The 20293-nt window shown below is 29.4% G+C and overlaps 4 protein-coding genes across 13 annotated transcripts in view; 3 read left to right on the forward strand and 1 right to left on the reverse strand.

Moving 5' to 3' along the window:
- LOC105207562 (agrin) overlaps positions 1–20293 on the reverse strand; it is a 731430-nt gene that overhangs the window by 366825 nt on the left and 344312 nt on the right. The window lies entirely within an intron of this gene.
- Positions 3498–4856, forward strand: LOC113003110 (putative gustatory receptor 28a). The gene is made up of 2 exons (XM_026131156.2): positions 3498–4267; positions 4403–4856. Exons 1-2 carry the CDS (start codon positions 3530–3532, stop codon positions 4532–4534), a joined length of 870 nt encoding a protein of 289 aa, XP_025986941.2. The 5' UTR covers positions 3498–3529; the 3' UTR covers positions 4535–4856.
- LOC113003105 (putative gustatory receptor 28b) lies at positions 9646–13398 on the forward strand. The gene is made up of 3 exons (XM_026131151.2): positions 9646–11282; positions 11411–11497; positions 11581–13398. The coding sequence occupies exons 1-3, from the start codon at positions 10239–10241 to the stop codon at positions 11683–11685; spliced, it is 1236 nt and encodes a 411-aa protein (XP_025986936.2). The 5' UTR covers positions 9646–10238; the 3' UTR covers positions 11686–13398.
- LOC113003121 lies at positions 14541–16419 on the forward strand. Its single transcript, XM_039458636.1, has 3 exons — positions 14541–15587; positions 15865–15951; positions 16047–16419. The coding sequence occupies exons 1-3, from the start codon at positions 14553–14555 to the stop codon at positions 16101–16103; spliced, it is 1179 nt and encodes a 392-aa protein (XP_039314570.1). The 5' UTR covers positions 14541–14552; the 3' UTR covers positions 16104–16419.

A 20293-nucleotide genomic window follows, 5' to 3' on the forward strand; every position in this document is an offset into this window, starting at 1 on the left:
TAAATTACATTAGAGTATTTATTTAAAAATTTTTCTTTTTAGATGATAGGTTCTATCACTACATACGTTTTAATTTTGATCCAATTCTTGATAGCGTCGCATTCATGTGATGGAAAGAAAATAATCAACCTTAGACAAGTAACTTAAATCAGCATACATGGTCTTAGTAAAGTACAATTTATAACCAGGTATATAAATTTATTTTTGATTTTGGAAACAGTCCCTTTTTTATTATTGCTACTATCTGTAATTACCTGATTTATATTTACATAATTAAATTTAAATATATTTAAAATTACAAATCATTGAGAAATCAGTAATCAATGTACATAACGTATTATTATCACTACTACTAAATAAAATATAGATTCCTAAATTATGGATTAACATTTATCTTTATTTATAATCTTTAACTTATCACTATTCTTTAACTCTTTCCAACCGACGTCTTATAAGATCCGAGGCATATGGGATAAAAGATAAAATTCTATACTCATAGACTACAAGTCAATTATTTTCACACGTAGTTATGAGTCAACCTACATAGATTATCAATATTTCCCGTTCTATTCAAATAGATTCGCTTAATAATATAAGTGTGCAACATAACTGAGTCATATTGATTAAAGAAATTAAATTTTATTATTTTATACACTTATGTCACCAAACTGTCCGCAAAGCTCCATGGTTACTTCATAGTAACAAACAACTCGTAGTCGTGTCTTATACTTCGGAGAAGCAATTTGCAGTTTTAAACCTAAACTTATCGCGGAGTGTCCATGTCAAGTTCCATACTGTCTCGGAAAAATAAAGGTGAAGACTACACTTAAAAAAGAAGATTTTCTATTCATGCTGACGTTAAAACAAAAATGATCATTAATAAGAATGGGAGATTCATATAAGTAATAATGAGACAAATTATTTTCAAGCTGTATAGTTATGAAACTTAATTGATCATGTTCAGCCCGTTATCAAAATTGCAAAAACGAATTCAGGAGAGAAAGAGATGGTGGTTGTTCCATGCCACAGATTTTCATTCCTTGATGTATCCTTGTTTCATCTTTTGTCGCATTGTCGGAACATTCCCATACAAGATCAACGACTGCTACTTTGAAACTTCTAAACCATACAACTTTTTATCAGCTATAGTTGTGTGTATTTTCTTCTTTTGCGAGCTGATAATACTACTGGACATTTCTGGATGGTACAATGATTACGACGTACACGAAATTATTCAACTTGTTGCATGCAACATGTTTGGCACTATCATAACGATTGCCACGTTTGTTTTAAGTAGACCACGAATGCATTTGATTCGTACCATATTAAAAATGTCAAGACTTCCTTCGCAAATGTATCGAAAGCAATCTATGCTGATTCATGCCAAAGATATTTTCGGTTCTTTCTTCTTAGTCGTGCAATCATTCGTTCTTTATAACCAAACGCAACTTTCTACTTTAATACAGGTGAATTCATTGTACAGGATTCTGCTAGTGTTTCAAATGGATATGCTGTACATAAATTGCGTTTGTGTATTAAAAGCTTGTTTCATTAAAATCAATGACGATTTAGTTAATTTACTCATAAATAGTGAATCGCATGCAGTCAAATGGATTACTCGCAAGCAAAGAAACTCTCTTTTCTTAATGGAGCTCAAAGCTTTACAAAAGCAACATTTGATGATTAGCGATGCAGTACAGAAATTAAATCTAATTTTCAGTCCGCAGCTACTGGCATCTATAGCCTTAAACTTTATTTACATTACATACGAAATATACTTCAATATGGTACAGTGGAAAGATGGATTATTATCTATCAGATGGACAAAGAAGATTTACTGTTTTTATATAATACCTTATATTGTGCATCTTCTTATAAAATTAGCGTTAATAGCATGGGCTTGTGAAACCAGCAAGAATCAAGCCATAAAGATTAGCACTACCATACATGACGTACTTAACAATATTGAAGATAAGAAAATCAAACGTGAGGTATTAAAAAATTTATTTCTATTTATATTTTTTAATATCACGTATATTAGTACAATTTTTTATACATAAAATGTAATAACGCATTTTTTTCATACCTATTTATAATTATTCTTTTATTTAACATTGCAGTTGCAGCTGTTCTCTTTGCAAATAATGCATTGTAACAATACATTTTCCGCTAAAGGTCTTCCTCTAGATGCGACGCTTATTAAAATGGTAAGTGAGAAATTATTTGTCATACTTATTTGAATGATTTTAAATCATGTTAGAGCATTTATTTTATGATTTTTCTTTTTAGACGATAGGTTCTATCACTACATACGTTTTAATTTTGATCCAATTTTTGATCGCGTCGCATTCATGTGACGAAAAGAAAACAATCAAATAACGTAACTTAGACGGCTAACTTAAATCACCAAACATGATTTCAGTAAAGTACAATATATAACCAGGTATACAAATTTATTTTTGATTTTGGAAACTATCTCTTTTTTTACTATTGCTACTGTCAGTAACTACCTGATTTATATTTACATAATTAAATTTAAATATATTTAAAATTACAAATCATTGAGAAATCAGTAATTAATGTACATAACGTATTATTATCACTACTACTAAATAAAATATAGATTCCCAAATTATGAATTAATATTTATTTTAAAATCTTTCATTTATCACTATTCTTCAACTTTTTTCAACCAATCTCTTATAAGATCTGAAGCATATGGGATAAGAGATGAAATTCTATACTCATACACTACTATAAGTCAATTGTTTTCACACGTAGTCATGCGTCAACTTACATAGATAACGTATATTCGATATTTCCCTTTCTATTCAAATAGATTCTTTTAATAATATAAGTGTGCAACATAACTGAGTCATATTGATTAAAAAAATTAAATTTTATTATTTTATACACTTATGTCACCAAACTGTCCACAAAGCTCCATGGTTACTTTATACAAACAAATAACTCATAAGTCATGTCTCATATTTCGTAGAAACAATTTGCAGTTTTAAATCTAAACTTATCGCGGAGTGTCCATGTCAAAGTTCCTTACCGTCTCAAAAAAATGAAGGTGAAGACTATACGTGAAAAAGTTTTTCTATTCATGCTCACGTTAAAACAAAAATGAACATTAATAAGAATGGCAGATCCTTATAACTGATAACAAGACTAATCATTTTCAAGCTGTATAGTTATGAAACTTAGTTGATCATGTTTAGTCCGTTACCAAAATTACAAAAACAAATTCAGGATAGACAAGAAAAAAAGAAATGGTGGTTGTTCCATGCCACAGATTTTCAATCCTTGATGTATCCTTGTTTCATCTTTTGTCGCATTATTGGAACATTCCCATACAAGATCAACGTCCGCTACTTCAAAACTTCCAAACCATACATCTTTTTATCAGCTATAGTTGTGTGTATTTTCCTCTTTTGCGAGCTGATATTAATGCTGGACATTTCTGGATGGTACAATGAATAATGAACCAGATATACACGAAATTATTCAACTTGCTGCATACAACATGTTTGGCACTTTCATAACAATCGCCACGTTTGTTTTAAGCGGACCACGAATGCGTTTGATTCAGACCATATTGAAAATTTCAAGACTTCCTTCGCAAATGTATCGGAAACAGTCTATGCTGATTCATGCCAAAGATATTTTCGGTTTTTTTTTCTTAGTCGTGCAATCATTCGTTTTTTATAATCAAACGCAACTCTCTACCTTAATACGGATGAATTCGTTGTACATGGTTCTACTAGTGTTTCAGATGGATATGCTCTACATAAATTGCGTTTGTGTATTAAAAGCTTGTTTCATTAAAATCAATGACGATTTATTTAATTTACTCATTAACGATGAGTCGCATGTAGTCAAATGGATTACCCGCGAGCAAAGAAATTCTCTCTTGTTAATGGAGCTCAAGACTTTACAAAAGCAACATTTGATGGTTAGCGATACAGTACAGAAATTAAGTATAATTTTCAGTCCGCAGCTACTGGCATCTATAGCCTCAAATTTCATTTACATTACATACGAAATATACTTCAATATGGTGCAGTGGCAAGATGGATTATTATATATTAGGTGGACAAACGAGATTTACCGTTTTTATATAATACCTTACATTGTGTATCTTCTTATAAAATTAGCGTTAATAGCATGGGCTTGTGAAACCGGCAAGAATCAAGCCACAAAGATTAGGACTACCGTACATGACGTACTTAACAGCACCGACGACATGCAAATCAAATATGAGGTATTGAAAAATTTAATTTTAATTTATCTTCGTTAATATTCCGTATGCTAATACAATTTTTTATACATAAAATGTAATCACGGAGTTTACTTTTTCTAAACCTATTTATAATTTTCCTTTTGTTTTACATTGCAGTTGCAACTATTTTCTTTGCAAATAATGCATCATAACAACACATTCTCTGCGAAAGGTCTTACTCTGGGTGCCACGCTTATTAAAGCGGTAAGTGTCTATCATAGCTGCAACCATTTAATGCCTTCAAATTAAATTACAGCATTTACTTTATGATTTTACTTTTAGATGATAGCTACTGTTACTATATACGTTTTAATTTTGGTCCAATTCTTGATTACGTCGCATTCATGTGATGGAAAAACTACAATAAACCGTACACAAGCATCTTATTAAAGCACTTGCAGTTTCATAAAAAATACTGTATATGATCCTGAACATTCATTTTTAAACTTTGAAAACAGTTTTTCTTTATTACTGCAGCTATATATAACACATTGTTATACACAAATGCATTTAAATATATTTAAAGTTTAAATATTGCATTTGCTGAATAACAAAACAAAATTTAATCTGAAAATGGAGATTTTAGTAAGTTCTATCAGTGTGAAATAAAATTAATGTTACAAAATTTTTATAAAACTAGTAATAGCGTGCAGTAGATAATGCATTATTATTATCACTATTACTAAATAAAATATGAATTCCCTAAAAATGGATTATTATTTATTTTAAAATCCTTTATCACTATTTTTCAACTCCCTTTAATCAACTTATATCAATATGTATCTCTTATTTGAGACATACATCGGATGAGGCTCGAGATCAAATGCGAAACTCATAAGACTACAAGTCTATCGTTTTCACACGTGGTCATTTGTGTCTTATACCACGTAGACAACGTTTACATTCGATATTTCCCGTTTTGTTCAAATATAATTTTTGTAACGATCCAAATGTGCAGCATAGTGAGTCATACTTAATGACAGCAAATGCATTCTATTAATTTATACTACAATGGTGATGCGTGTTGTTCGAAGAGCACCATGGTTACTTCAGGGTAATAAATGATGGACATAGTCAAGTGTAATAATTTGTAGCAGCTGCATACAGTTTCAAACTTAAGCTCATTGCGGATAGTTCATGTCAATTTTCATATTCAAAGAGGAAAAATCAATGTGTAAACTGCACTTAAAAAAGCATTTTTAATCAAACTCGCATTTAAACTAAAACTATTATTAATGACAACAAAATATAATTAATAATTTTCAAACAGATTATCTGAAAAATTTAGCTGATAATGTTCAGTTCGTTTCCAAAATTCAACAGTTAGAAAGTTAAAGATAAAAAAAAATGAAGAAGTGGTGCTTGTTTCATGCCACAGATTTCCAATCCTTGATGTATCCTTGTTTCTTCGTTTGCCGCATTCTTGGAATAATCCCACACAACATCAACGCTTTAATCATCAAAACTTCCAAAGCACGCTACTTTCTATCAACTATAGTTACGTGTATTTTATGCTTTTTGCCGCTGATGATAATAATAAACAAATCTAAATTCTATAGTGACTTAGACGATATCAATACTGTTGAAATTTTCTTCACTAACGTACTCTGCAATTTCACAACGACCTTTACGTTTGTGTCAAGTAGTCCACGAATACGTTTGCTTCAAACAATACAGAAGATTTCTTCAAGACTTCCTTCGGAAATATATCGGAAGCAATGTATATTAATCCATGCCAAGGACATTTTTGGTTTCCTATTATTCCTCGTTTATACTTTAATGTTTTATTATATTATAACACTTTATTTTTTATTACAAATGTATTACTTGTACATCACTTTAGTAGTGTTCCAAATACAAATGTTGTACATAAATTGTGTTTGTGTATTAAAATCTTGTTTCGAAAGAATCAATGACGAGTTGGCAAATTTACTCATAAATGACGAATCGCACATAGTCAAATGGATCAACCATGAGCAGACAAATCTTCTTTTGTTAATGGAGCTCAAGGCTTTAAAGAAACAGCATTTGATGGTTAGCGATACAGTGCGGAAATTAAATATAATTTTTAGTCCGCAGCTACTCGCAATTATGACTTCAAACTTTTTCCATATTACTTTCGAAATATATTTCAATATGGTGCAGTGGGAAGATGGATCTTTATCCATCATTTGGACTAATCAGATTTATCGCCTATGCAATACCTTATTTTGTAATCGTGATTGTACAAATGGCGTTGATAGCATGGGCCTGCGAAACCGGAAAAAATCAAGCCATAAAAATTAGAACTATCATTCATGACGTACTTAACAATACTGATGATAAAAAGATCAAACGTGAGGTATTAAAAAAATTTATTTCTATTTCTATTTTTTAATATCGCGTATGTTGATACAACTTTTTATATACAAAATATAATCATGAAATGATTCTAAATTTATGTATTACATAATATTTTTTATTTGACATTGTAGTTGCAACTGTTTTCTTTGCAAATAATGCATCATAACAACACATTCTCCGCAAAAGGTCTTATTCTGGATGCCACGCTTATCAGAGCAGTAAGTGAATATCATTTACTACAACCATTTAATGCCTTCAAATTTAATTACAACATTTACTTTATGATTTTACTTTTAGATGATAGCTACTATTGCTACATATGTTTTAATTTTGATCCAATTTTTGATTGCGTCACATTCATGTGATGGAAAAACTACAAACAACCTTACGCAAGCATCTTATTAAATCAACACTCGCAGTCTTATAAAAAATACTATATATAATCCTGTACAAAATATTCATTTTTAAATTTTGGAAATAGGTTTTGTTTATTATTGCAACTATGTATAATTACACGATGTTATACACAAATGCATTTAAATATATTTAAAGTTTAAATATTGCATTTGTTGAATAATGAAACAAAATTAAATCTCAAAATAATGATTTTAATAAGTTTCTATCAATGTAAAATAAAATCGATGTTAAAAAATCTTTATAAAACTAGTAATTGCGGGCAGTATATAATTATTATTATCACTATTACTAAATAAAATATGGATTTTCGAAAAATGGATTATCATTTATCTTAAAATCTGTTATCAATATTTTTCAACGATCTCCAAACAACTTATATCAATATAAATCTCTTATTTGAGAAATATATTGGATGAGAGTCGAGATCAAACGCGAAACTCATAGACTGCAAGTCAATCGTTTTCACACGTGGTCATGTGTCTCATACCACTCAAACGTAGACAACGTTTACATTCAATATTTCCCGTTTTGTTCGAATATAATTTTTGTCACGATCTAAATGTGCAGCATAATGAGTCATACCTAATTACTGAGAACAAACGCATTCTATTAATTTATACTACAATGATGATGCGTGTTGTCTTCGAAGAGCACCATGGTTACTTCAAAGTAATAAATGATTGGCAATTCATGTTTTATAATTCGTAGCAACAACATACAGTTTCAAACTTCAGCTCACTGCGGATAGTTCATGTCAATTTTCATATTCAAAAAAGCAATATCAATGTGTAAACTACACTTAAAAAAGCATTTTTAATCATACCGGCGTTTGAACTGAAACTATTATTAATGACAACACAATATATAAATTAACAATTTTCAAACAGCTCATCTGAAAAACATCTGATAATATCCAGTTCCTTTCCAAAATTCAAAAGTTATAAAGTTAAGGACAAGAAAAAAATGAAGAAGTGGTGCTTGTTTCATGCTACGGATTTACAATCTTTAATGCATCCTTGTTTCTTCGTTTGCCGTATTCTCGGAATATTTCCACACAACATCAACGCATCAGCCACCCAAAATTGCAAACCATGCTACTTTCTATCAACTATAGTTACGTGCTTTTTCTGTTTTTTGCCGCTGATAATAAGAAAACAATCTAAATTCTATAGTGCCTTAGATGATATCAATACTATTGAGTTTCTCTTCACTCACGTACTCTACAGTTTCATAATGGCCTTTACGTTCGTGTCAAATAGTCCACGAATGCGTTTGTTTCAAGCAATACAGAAGATTTCTTCAGGAATTCCTTCGGAGATGTATCGGAAGCAATGTATATTAATCCACGCCAAGGACATTTTTGGTTTCTTGTTTATACTCATTTATATTTCAATCTTTTATTTTCTTACGCCATTTCATTTTTTAATAAAAATGTATTACTTCTACAACACTATGGTAGTGTTTCAGATACAAACGTTGTACATAAATTGCGTTTGTGTATTAAAATCTTGTTTTAAGAAAATCAATAATAAGTTGGAAAATTTACTCATAAATGACGAATCGAACGTAATCAAATGGATCAACCATGAGCAAATAAATCTTCTTTTGTTAATGGAGCTTAAGGTTTTAAAGAAGCAGCATTTGATGGTTAGCGATACAGTGCGGAAATTAAATATAATTTTTAGTCCGCAGCTACTCGCAACTTTAGCTTCAAACTTTATCCATATTACTTTTGAAATATACTTCAATATGGTGCAGTGGGAAGACGGATTTTTATCTATCAATTTGACTAATCAGACTTATCGCCTTTATGCAATACCCTATGTTGTAATTGTAATTGTACAAACAACATTGATAGTATGGGCCTGCGAAACCGGAAAAAATCAAGCCGTAAAAATTAGCACTATCATTCATGACGTACTTAACAATACTGATGATAAGAAAATCAAACGTGAGGTATTAAAAATATTTATTTCTATTTATATTTTTTAATATCGCGTATGTTGATACAACATTTTATATATAAAATATAATGATAAAAATTTTCTAAATCTACGTATATAATTTTTCTTTTATTTGACATTGTAGTTGCAGCTGTTTTCTTTGCAAATAATGCATCATAACAACACATTCTCCGCGAAAGGTCTTACTGTGGATGCCACGCTTATTAGAGCGGTAAGAAAATATCATTTACTACAACCATTTATTGCCTTCAAATTAAATTACAGCATTTACTTTATGATTTAACTTTTAGATGATAGCTACTATTACTACATATGTTTTAATTTTGGTCCAATTCTTGATCGCGTCGCATTCATGTGATGGAAAAACAATCAACACTGTACAAAGAATTTAAAACAGCACACGCAATTTTATAAAAAAGTACATAAACGATAAAAAAAATTTATTTTCAATGTTGAAAACATTTTCTTTTTTATTATTGCTACTGTATATAATTTAATGGCATATTTGTACCTGATGTTATATTTACATTAATATTTCAAAATGTATTTAAAATTACAGTACTGTGTGGTTTAAATAGCAAAACAAAAATAAATCTCAAAATGATTTTAAAAAGTTATTTCAAGAAAGTCGATCGGCGTTGCAAAATTCTTAAAAAATTAGTAATTAATATGGCTAACGAATTCTTATTACTGTTATTAAATAAAATATAGATTATCAAAATAAGACTCACAATTTATTTTAAATTCTGTTATCTGTCAAATCTCCAATTTATGAGGTTTTAATCGTATATCGGATGAGAGTCAAAGGCGAAACCTACAAAGTACAAGTCAATTATTTTTACACGGAGTCATGTATCTTATCTCATTTCTGCTAATGATCTAAGTGTGCACCACAATGAGTCATAGTAATTAAAGAAATTACATTACTTTATACATTTATACCACAAAGGAGCTATTCACAATGCTCCATGGTTACTTCATGCCAACAAATAACTTATAAGTCATGTTTTATAATTCGTTGCAACTTGCAGTTTTAAACTTAAACTCACCGCGGAATGTCTGTGTTAATTTCTGACTTTGTTTGAGAAAAATTAATGTAAAGATTATATTTAAAAAGAAACGTTTTCATAATCATGATTACATAAAAACAAAAAGTGCTTGTTACCAAGAATGAAAGATAAATATAAGTACTGACGATGAGACAAGAAGCAGTTTTATTATAAACTTAAATGACCATGTTGAATGCATTATCGCAGATCCAAAAGCAAATTGAGAGCAGAAAAAAAAGATGGAGACGGCTGTTCCATGCCATAGATTTTCAATCTTTGATGTATCCATGTTTTATCTTTTGCCGTATTCTTGGAATATTTCCATACAAGATTAACGTCTTATCTTTCGAAATTTCTAAACTGTGCTACTTTCTATCAACTATAGTTACGTGTATTTTCTGCATTTTCACGACAATAATAATAATGGACGTTGCTGGATGGTTCAATGTCCAAAACGTACACGAAATTATTCAACTTAATTCCTTCTACATCTTTGGCATTATCATAATGATCGTGACGTTCGTTTTAAGCGGTCCACGAATGCGTTTGCTTCAGACTATATTAAAAATCTCCTCAAGACTTCCTTCACAGATGTATCGGAAGCAGTCTATGCTAATCCACGCCAAGGACATTTTCAGTTTTTTTTTCTTACTCGTGCAAACACTCATCTTTTATAACAAAATGCAGCTATCTATCTTGGTCAAAGTGAATTCATTGTACATTAGTCTGCTAGTGTTACAGATGGATATGCTGTACATAAATTGCGTCTGTGTATTAAAAGCTTGTTTCAAAAGAATCAACGATGATATGGCAAATTTAATCATAAACGACGATTCACATTTAGTCAGTTGGATCAACCGTGAACACAGAAACTCTCTTTTGTTGGAGCTTACAGATATGAAGAAGCAACATTTGATGGTTAGCGAAGCAACGAGAAAGTTAAATATAATTTTCAGCCCGCAGCTCCTAGCCACTATGGCCGTAATCTTCATCATGATTACTTTTGAAGTATACTTCAATATGGTGCAGTGGCAAAATGGATTGTTTATTAGTTGGACTAAGCAGATTTATCACATTGTTAGAATACCTTATATCGCGTATTATCTTATAAAAATAGCATTAATAGTATGGGCCTGCGAAACTAGTAAGAATCAAGCTATAAAAATTGGCACTATCATTCATGATGTACTTAACAACACTGACGACGAGCAAATCAAACATGAGGTATTAAAAAGTACTATTCATATTTTTTTTTATATCTCAAATAATAAAAAAATTTTTTTATATAAGAAATTTTACAACAAAATTTACTTTTCTCAAAATTTTTAATTTACTTTTATTTAACATTGCAGTTGCGGCTGTTTTCCTTGCAAATAATGCACTGCCACAACACATTCTCCGCGAAAGGTTTTACTCTGAATGCAAAGCTTATCACATCGGTAAGTGACCAAATTATTTATTACTTCAATTATTACTTTAATGAAATTAAATTACTGCATTTACTTTATGATTTTACTTTTAGATGATAGGTACTATTGCTACATATGTTTTAATTTTGATCCAATTCTTAATTGCGTCGCATTCATGTGACGGAAAGACTGCAATCAACTTTATAGAAGCAACTTAAATTAGTCTCATAAAAATATACATAACCGGTAAAAGAAATTTATTCTTAAATATTGGAAACAATTTTGGTTTTTGTTATTGTATATATCGTCATCATTGCATACAGTCTTCTATTATATTTATATAAGTATAATTAATTGTATTTAAAATATACAATGAATGTACTAATAACGAAACAAAATTTAATCTCAAAATGGTAATTTGAAAAATTGTACATTTCATTTTGAAATTAAATGATCGATGTTGAAATATCTTCAAGAAAGCAATAATTAACGTAGACAACGTATATATTTCTTCTTATTTTATTCAAATATATTTCATCTAATCATCTGTATGTTCATAATGAGTCATACTAATTAAAGAAATTACATTCTATAGTTTTATACATTTGCGTCATAAAGGTGCTGTGTACAAAGCTCCATGGTTACTTTAAGCAAACAAAAATTTGTAAGTCATGTCTAATAATTCGTAGCATCAACTTGTAGTTTTTAAATTGTACTCATTGCGGTGTGTCCATCTCAATTTCCATATTCGTTGTGCAAAAGTTAAGAAAAAACTAGACTTAAGAAGACGTTCTCCAAAACAAGCTCATGTAAAAACTAAAACAATTACTGGCCGTGGAATATTTATATAAATAAAAATGAGAAAGACAATTTTCAAGTAGATCGACCATAAAACTTAACTAATCATGTTCAGTTCACTGCCAAAAGTCCAAGGACATATTAAGAGGAAAGATATAAAGAGATGGTGGCTCTTCGATGCTACAGATTTTCAATCCTTGATGTATCCTTGTTTCACCTTTTGCCGTATTCTCGGAATATTCCCATACAAAATCAACGCTTCAGTCTTCGAGATATCTACACCATACTACTTATTTTCCATTATAGTTAAGTGTGTCATCTGTACGCTGATAATAATAATGAACTATTCCGGATTGTTCAGTGATCTAAATGAAAGCAGATATATTGAAAATATCTGTGCCCATATGCTCTATAATTTTATAATGATTGTTACATTTGTTTCAAACGGTCCACGAAAACACTTGCTTCAGACGATATTGCAGATTTCTTCAAGACTTCCTTCAGAAATGTATCGGAAACAGTCTATACTAATCCATTCCAAGGACATTATCGGTTTCATTTTTTTAATCGTTTATTCATTGACATGTTATTATTACGCTCCTGTCAGTGCTTTAATTGAGATATATTTCTTGTACCACACTCTGCTAGTGTTTCAGATAGATATGTTGTACATAAATTGCGTTTGTGTATTAAAAACTTGTTTCAAGAGAATCAATAGTGATTTGGCAAATTTACTTATAAACGATGAATCGCATGTAGTCAAGTGGATCAAGCATGAGCAGAGAAACCCTCTCTTGTTAATGGAGCTCAAGGCGTTAAAGAAGGAACATTTGATCGTTAGCGATGCAGTGCAGAAATTAAATATAACATTCTGTCCACATCTGCTTGCAACTATAGCTTTGAACTTTATCCATATTACTTTCGAAATATTCCTCAATATGATACAGTGGAAAAACGGATTATCTATCAGTTGGATTAATGAAACTCAACACGTTTCGGTACCTTATATTGTGTGCTTGCTTATAAAAATAGCATTGATAGCATGGGCCTGCGAAACCGGCAAGAATCAAGCTAAAAAAATTAATACTACGGTACATGATGTACTTAATAGCACTGACGATAAGAAAATAAAAAACGAGGTATTAAAAATTTTATTCCTATTTATTTACACTTATTTTTCATATTTGTGTACTGATCATTTATATAAATTATTTATTATTCAAACCATATTATTTATTATCAATTTTCGCAAATTTATTCCTAAATGTTTTTCTACCTGACGTTTCAGTTGCATGTATTTTCTTTGCAAGTAATGCATCATAACATTACATTTTCTGCGAAAAGTCTTATTGTGGACGCGACGCTTATTATAGCGGTAAGTGGTCAATCGTTTGAAATAATTGTTTAAATCTCTTTAAATTAAATTAGAACACTTTTTAATTTTACTTTTTAGATGACGGATACTATCATTACATATATTTTAATTTTGATCCAATTCTTGATGTCGTTGCATTCATGTGAGGGAAGAACGACAACCAACCTTAAAGAAGCAATTTAAATCAGCACCCGCAGTCTTATAAAAATGTACATAATCAGTAAGAGAATTTTATTCTTGAATGTTGGAAGTAGTTTCTCTTTTCTATTGTATATAGTCTCCTGACGCGTTATATTTGTATAAATATATAAAACTAATTGTATTTTTAATATATATTGTGAATATTGGACAACAAAACAAAATTTAGTCTTGACAATTTTAATCTGATGATGTAACCTTAGCTAGCTAACCTTTTTTTTGATTAGCATTAAAAAAGCTATATAATCCAGTTTTAAATTATACGATTAATTAAAATATCATTAAGAAATTTATAATTAATGCAGATAATTTATATTTCGAAACATCGTGTTTTTTTCGGATATAATCCTAATCATCATGAGGAATAATGAGTCATACCGATTAAAGAAATTATATATTACTTTACACACTTATAACATAAAACAGCTATTGGGTTCTCCATGGTTACGTTATGTTAACAAATAATTTGTAAGTCATGTTTTATACCTCGTAGTAGCAACTTGCAGTCTTAAAATTACACTCACCGCTAAGTGTCTTTGTCAATTTTCGTATTTGTGGCACAAAAATTAAAGTGAAAATTGTACTTAAAAAAACGTTTTTCTAATCACGCTAAAACGTTAAAGTGATTACTAATAGTGATATATTTATACAAATAATAATGTGATTGACAATTTTCAATACTTGAAGCAGCTCGTTCATGAAACTTCACTAAACATGTTCAGTTCTCTATCAAAATTTAAAAGACAAATTAAAAATAGAAAGAAAACAAGGAAATGGTGGCTGTTCCACGCCACAGACTTTCAGTTGTTGATGTATCCATGTTTTACATTTTTCCGCATTCTCGCTATATTCCCGTATAAGATGAGCGCTTCATCCTTCGAAACTTCCAAACCACGCTACTTTCTATCAACTATAATTACGTGTATTTTCGGCTTTTTGCCGCTGATAATGATAATAGATGCTTCTAGATGGTACGGCAATCTAAACGATCGCAGAAATATTGAATTTATCTGCCTCACCATACTCAGCAATATTATAATAGTCATGACATTCGTTTTAAACGGTCCACGAATGCGTTTGCTTGAGACGATACGGAAGATATCTTCAAAACTTCCATCAGAGATGTATCGAAAGCAGTCTGTGTTTATCCACTCCAAGGACATTTTCGGTTTCTTTTACTTACTCATTTATGCGATGTACAGTTGTTATTATACCCAAATTAATATTGTATTCGATGTGTGTTTCTTCTACAATACTGTGCTAGTATATCAAATGGATATGTTGTACATAAACTGCGTTTGTGTATTAAAAGTCTGTTTCAAAAGAATAAACGACGATTTGGCAAATTTACTCATAAGCAATAAATCACATGTAATCAAATGGATCGACAATGAGCACATAAACCTCCTATTAATGGAACTCAAGGCGCTAAAGAAGCAACACTTGATGGTTAGTGATACAGTGAAGAAGTTAAATATAATTTTCAGTCCGCACTTGCTCGCAACTACAGCCTACAATTTTATCTTTATTACTTTCGAAATGTACTTCAAATTTGTGTATTTGCACAACGAGTTGTCTAGTTGGACTAATCAGGTTCATCGTATTTCCATACCCTATATTGCATGTTTGACCGTAAAAATAGCATTGACAGCATGGGCCTGCGAAACCGGCAAGAATCAAGCCAAAGAGATTAGCACTACGGTTCATGACGTGCTTAATAGCACTAACAATGAGAAAATAAAAAATGAGGTACTATAAAATTTAATTTCTAAGGATAAATAATTAAAGGGCTAGATTATTCGCGCAGTACTTAGTGCGCTGGCTTCTACCTTTTTAAGATTACCAACTTTTTATGTCTACTTGTCTATTTTTTTACTTTTTTTATATTCATATACAGATACTCTTGATACAGATACATTTTCTCGTAATAAAGTATAACCAGCAAATTTATTATTACTTTATATTATACAATTTATTACTCTTTTTCATAAATCTATTTCTAAGTATTTTTTATGTAATGTTTCAGTTGCGTGTGTTTTCTTTGCAAATACTGCATAGCGACAATACATTCTGCGCGAAAGGTCTTACTGTTGATGCGACTCTCCTCACTGATGTAAGTAGTCAATTATTTATATATAATTAATATAAATTAATTTACATTTATATGTTAATATTAAATTATATGATCTATATATTTTACTTTTTTAGATGATGGGTACTGTCACTACATATATATTAATTTTGATACAATTCTTGAACACGTGAAGTTCATGTAACGGCAAGACCGAGAGCAATGTTACATAATCAATTTAAATCATCACAAACAATCTCATAAAAAAATTCATTTTTAAACATTAAAACTGTAATATTTTTTATTAGTAAATGTGTAATACAATCGTCTAACGTTTTATATATTAATATACATTCATTGAAAATAAGCACGTTAACATAGTTACTAGTTTTAACATACAAACAGGATGTAATAATTATGTCCTTGCAATTAATCTTGAAGAAGCAATTTAAATCAGCACCTACAGTTTTATAAAAAATGTACATAATCAGTAAAAGATTTTTATTCAAATATTATTTGGTTATTATTTGAAAGTATTTTTTCTTTTTTATTATTGTATATAGTCTCCTAATGTTATATTTGTATAAATTTTTTGTATAAATTTGTATTTTAAATGTACATTGAACAAAACAAAGTTTAATCTCAATATGGTGATTTAATCCTATCTCGCTTTATTTTTGGTTACTTTCCGCTGATGTGTCTGCGGAACCTCGTAACTTTGTCACTCTATATCTCGGAACAGAAAGCATAGTTCTCAGCTCAAAATATGTGAAATCAATACCTTAATATTAATTAAACAAGACCTGAATAAAAATATTTAATTTTCAAGTAATTATAACTGTTTAAAGAAATTGTATTGATAAAATTTGCAAAAATGAGTACTTAAGGAAAAAAATTTCAAATTCTTAAATTTTAACTTAAAGTAAAAAAATCAATGGAATTTTTTACTCTTTAATTGACTAACAAAAAAAGTACGATATGTATTGGTCTAAAAAGTTTAATTATTTGAAAATGACATTTCTAAAAACTCCATAAATCATGAATTTACAACTAATAAATAAAATTTTATTCTTTGCACAATATAAAATGGTAAATAAAAAGCTGTAATAAATAAATAATATTATTGTATATAAAGAGCACGCATCTCGAAGAGAATAGAAGTTTTACAGTATTTGCGCTCATAACGTGCAAAAGGCGAAAGAACGTTACAACAAAATAATATACTTTATACATTATACTAACATAATTTTTTTAATTCTGCAATTTCATATACTTGCTTTTTACTATTTAAAACTCAATAAATATGTATATTTGATAAAAAGTAAAGAGGTATTTAAAACGCCGAAACCTTCCAAGTTACCTATCCGTGGGTATCAAGTATTTTTTTAAACTTTGTGCATTTTCACGTTGAGAATAATAAAAAAAAGAATTAAGATTTTTCGTATCCATGAATAGCAAAATTTTATTTTGAACTTCAATGCAAACCTTCAAATTAAGATTATAAGAAAAGTTATAGAAATGTAAAAAAATTGCACATAGGGTACTACATTGTACTCATAGGAGATGAGCTAAGGTTACACGAGCTATATTGCAATTTAAAATGAAAAAATTGATTAGAATATCTTAAAAAATTAATATTTAACGTAAATAATTTATATATTTGATACTTTACTATTTTATTCAAATATGGTCCTCCTAATGATCTAGATATGCAGCAAAATGAGTTATATTGATTAAATAAATTACATTACATATTTTACATACTTATACCATAAAAGAGCTATTCACAAAGCTCCATGGTTACTTTATACTAACAAATAACTTGTAAGTCATGGTTTATAATTCACAATAGTACCTTACAGTCTTAAAATTAAACTCGTCGGTGAATGTCGATATCAATTTTCGTATTACGCAAAATTTAAGGTAAAGATTACTCTTAAAGAATCGTTTGCCAAATCATGCTTATGTTAAAACTAAAGTGATTAATAATAACAATATAATTATGCAAATAATAATGTGATTGACAATTTTTAAGTAGCTCATTAATGAAACTTTGCTAACCATGTTCAGTTCTTTATTAAAATTCCAAAGACAAATTAAGGATAAGAAAAAGACAAAAAGATGGTGGTGCTGTTCCATGCAACAAACTTTCAATCCTTGATGTATCCTTGTTTCACATTTTGCCGCATTCTCGGAATATTCCCGTGTAAGATTAACATCTCATCCTTCAAAATTTATAAACCATACTACTTTCTATCAACTATAGTTGCGGGTATTTCTTGTATTTTCGCACTGATAACAGTGATGGATATATCTGGATGGTACGGTATTCTAGATGAACGTAGAAATATTGAAATTACCTGCATTCACATACTCTACAATATTATACTAGTCGTGACATTCATTTCAAGCAGTCTACGAATGCGTTTGCTTCAGACGATACTGACGATCTCTTCAGGACTTTCTTCGGAAATATATCGGAAGCTGTCTATGCTAATCCATTCCAAGGATATTTTCAGTTTCCTCTTCATACTCTTTTATATATTGACCAGTTATTATTACGTCCAATAGGTGGTGTACTTGAAGTTTACTATTTGTACACCACTCTGTTAGTATTTCAGATGGATATGTTATACATAAACTGCGTTTGTATATTAAAAGCTTGTTTCAAAGGAATCAATGATGATTTGGCAAACTTAATCGTAAACAATGAATCACATATTATCAAATGGATCAACCATAAACAGAGAAATTCCCTCTTGTTAATGAAACTCAAGGCACTAAAGAAGCAACATTTGATGGTTAGCGATACAGTGCAGAAGTTAAATATAATTTTCAGTCCGCAACTGCTTGTAACTACAGTCTTAATATTCATCACTATTACTTTTGAAGTGTACTTCAAATTTGTGCATTATCGCAAAGGGTTGTCGATTAATTTGTTTTATCGCATTTCCTTGCCCTATATTGCGTGTATGATTGTAAAAATAGCATTAATAGCATGGGCCTGCGAAACCAGCAAGAATCAAGCTAAAGAAATTAGCACTACGGTTCATGATGTGCTTAATAGCACTAATGACGAAAAAATAAAAAATGAGGTATAACAAATTTTTATTTCTAGTTACTTACTTTTTATTTCTATATCTATAGTATAGATACAATTTTTTGTATATAAAGTATAATTATCTATTTTATTATTGTTTATTGAAATGTATGCTTACTTTTCATAAATTGATTCCTAATTTTTTGTGTGGCGTTTCAGTTGCGTGTATTTTCTTTGCAAATACTGCATAGCGACAATACGTTTTGGGCGAAAGGTCTTACTATTAATGCGACTATCCTCACTGATGTAAGTAGTCAATTATGTATAACTTAATATAAATCAATTTGTATTTATATCTTGAAATTAAACTATATGACACATATTCTTTATTTTTTTTTCAGATGATTGGTACTGTCACTACGTATATACTAATTTTGATACAATTCTTGTATATGTAAAATTCATATCACAAAAAGACCGAAAACATCAAGTTACATAATCAATTTAAATAAGCAATCTCATAAAGAACACAATCTATACATGAAATTCATTCTTAAACTTTCAAGACCGCAAGAATCAAGCCATAAAAATTTACAATTCATGAAGAACATAACAACTCGGACAAAGAGCAAATTAAATATAAAGTACTCAAAAGGTTATCTGTTAAACTTTTTTAATGTTCTGTATACTGTGGTACAATTATATATATAAAATATAACCGGATACAATTTTATTTATAAAATATAACAACACAATTAACTTTTCCAAAATTTATTTATAATTTTTCTTTTATTTAACGTTGCCATTGCAACTGTTGCAAATAATGTAATGTAAATACATTCTACGCGAAAAGTCTTACTCTTATGACAGCAGTAAGTGATCAATCTTTTACTACAATCATGTTAAATAAATTTAGATTAATGGCTATTAGTAATTTACTTTACGATTACTACTAGTAATTAATTTACTTATAATGACTACTAGTAATTGACTTTATGATTTGGTTTTTAGATAATAGATACAATCGCTGTTTTAATTTTTATCCAATTTATGATCACGTCACATTTATGTGACTGAAGAGTTACAACCAATTTTATGAAAGCAACTTAAATCAGCATCTGCACTCTCATAAAAAAGTACATAACCGATAAAAAAAATTTATTCTTGAATATTGGGATTAGTTTCCCTTTTAATATTACGTACTATATTCTGTATATAGCCTTTTGATATCATATATTTATATAAATATAAATAATTGTATTTAAAACTTATACTGTGTGTATTGAATAACAAAATAAAATTTAATTTGAAAATGGTATTTTATAAAATGTATTTAAGGTGTAT

This window comes from Solenopsis invicta, chromosome 2 (genome assembly GCF_016802725.1).
Source record: "Solenopsis invicta isolate M01_SB chromosome 2, UNIL_Sinv_3.0, whole genome shotgun sequence".
NCBI lineage: Eukaryota > Metazoa > Arthropoda > Insecta > Hymenoptera > Formicidae > Solenopsis > Solenopsis invicta.

Coding starts and splice junctions, on each gene's coding strand:
- LOC113003110 (XM_026131156.2), top strand. CDS start 3,530: ATGTTTGGCACTTTCATAACAATCGCCACGTTTGTTTTAAGCGGACCA. Junction 4,268..4,402: donor ACATGCAAATCAAATATGAG/GTATTGAAAAAT, acceptor TTTACATTGCAG/TTGCAACTATTTTCTTTGCA.
- LOC113003105 (XM_026131151.2), top strand. CDS start 10,239: ATGACCATGTTGAATGCATTATCGCAGATCCAAAAGCAAATTGAGAGC. Junction 11,283..11,410: donor ACGAGCAAATCAAACATGAG/GTATTAAAAAGT, acceptor TTAACATTGCAG/TTGCGGCTGTTTTCCTTGCA. Junction 11,498..11,580: donor ATGCAAAGCTTATCACATCG/GTAAGTGACCAA, acceptor TTTTACTTTTAG/ATGATAGGTACTATTGCTAC.
- LOC113003121 (XM_039458636.1), top strand. CDS start 14,553: ATGTTCAGTTCTCTATCAAAATTTAAAAGACAAATTAAAAATAGAAAG. Junction 15,588..15,864: donor ATGAGAAAATAAAAAATGAG/GTACTATAAAAT, acceptor GTAATGTTTCAG/TTGCGTGTGTTTTCTTTGCA. Junction 15,952..16,046: donor ATGCGACTCTCCTCACTGAT/GTAAGTAGTCAA, acceptor TTACTTTTTTAG/ATGATGGGTACTGTCACTAC.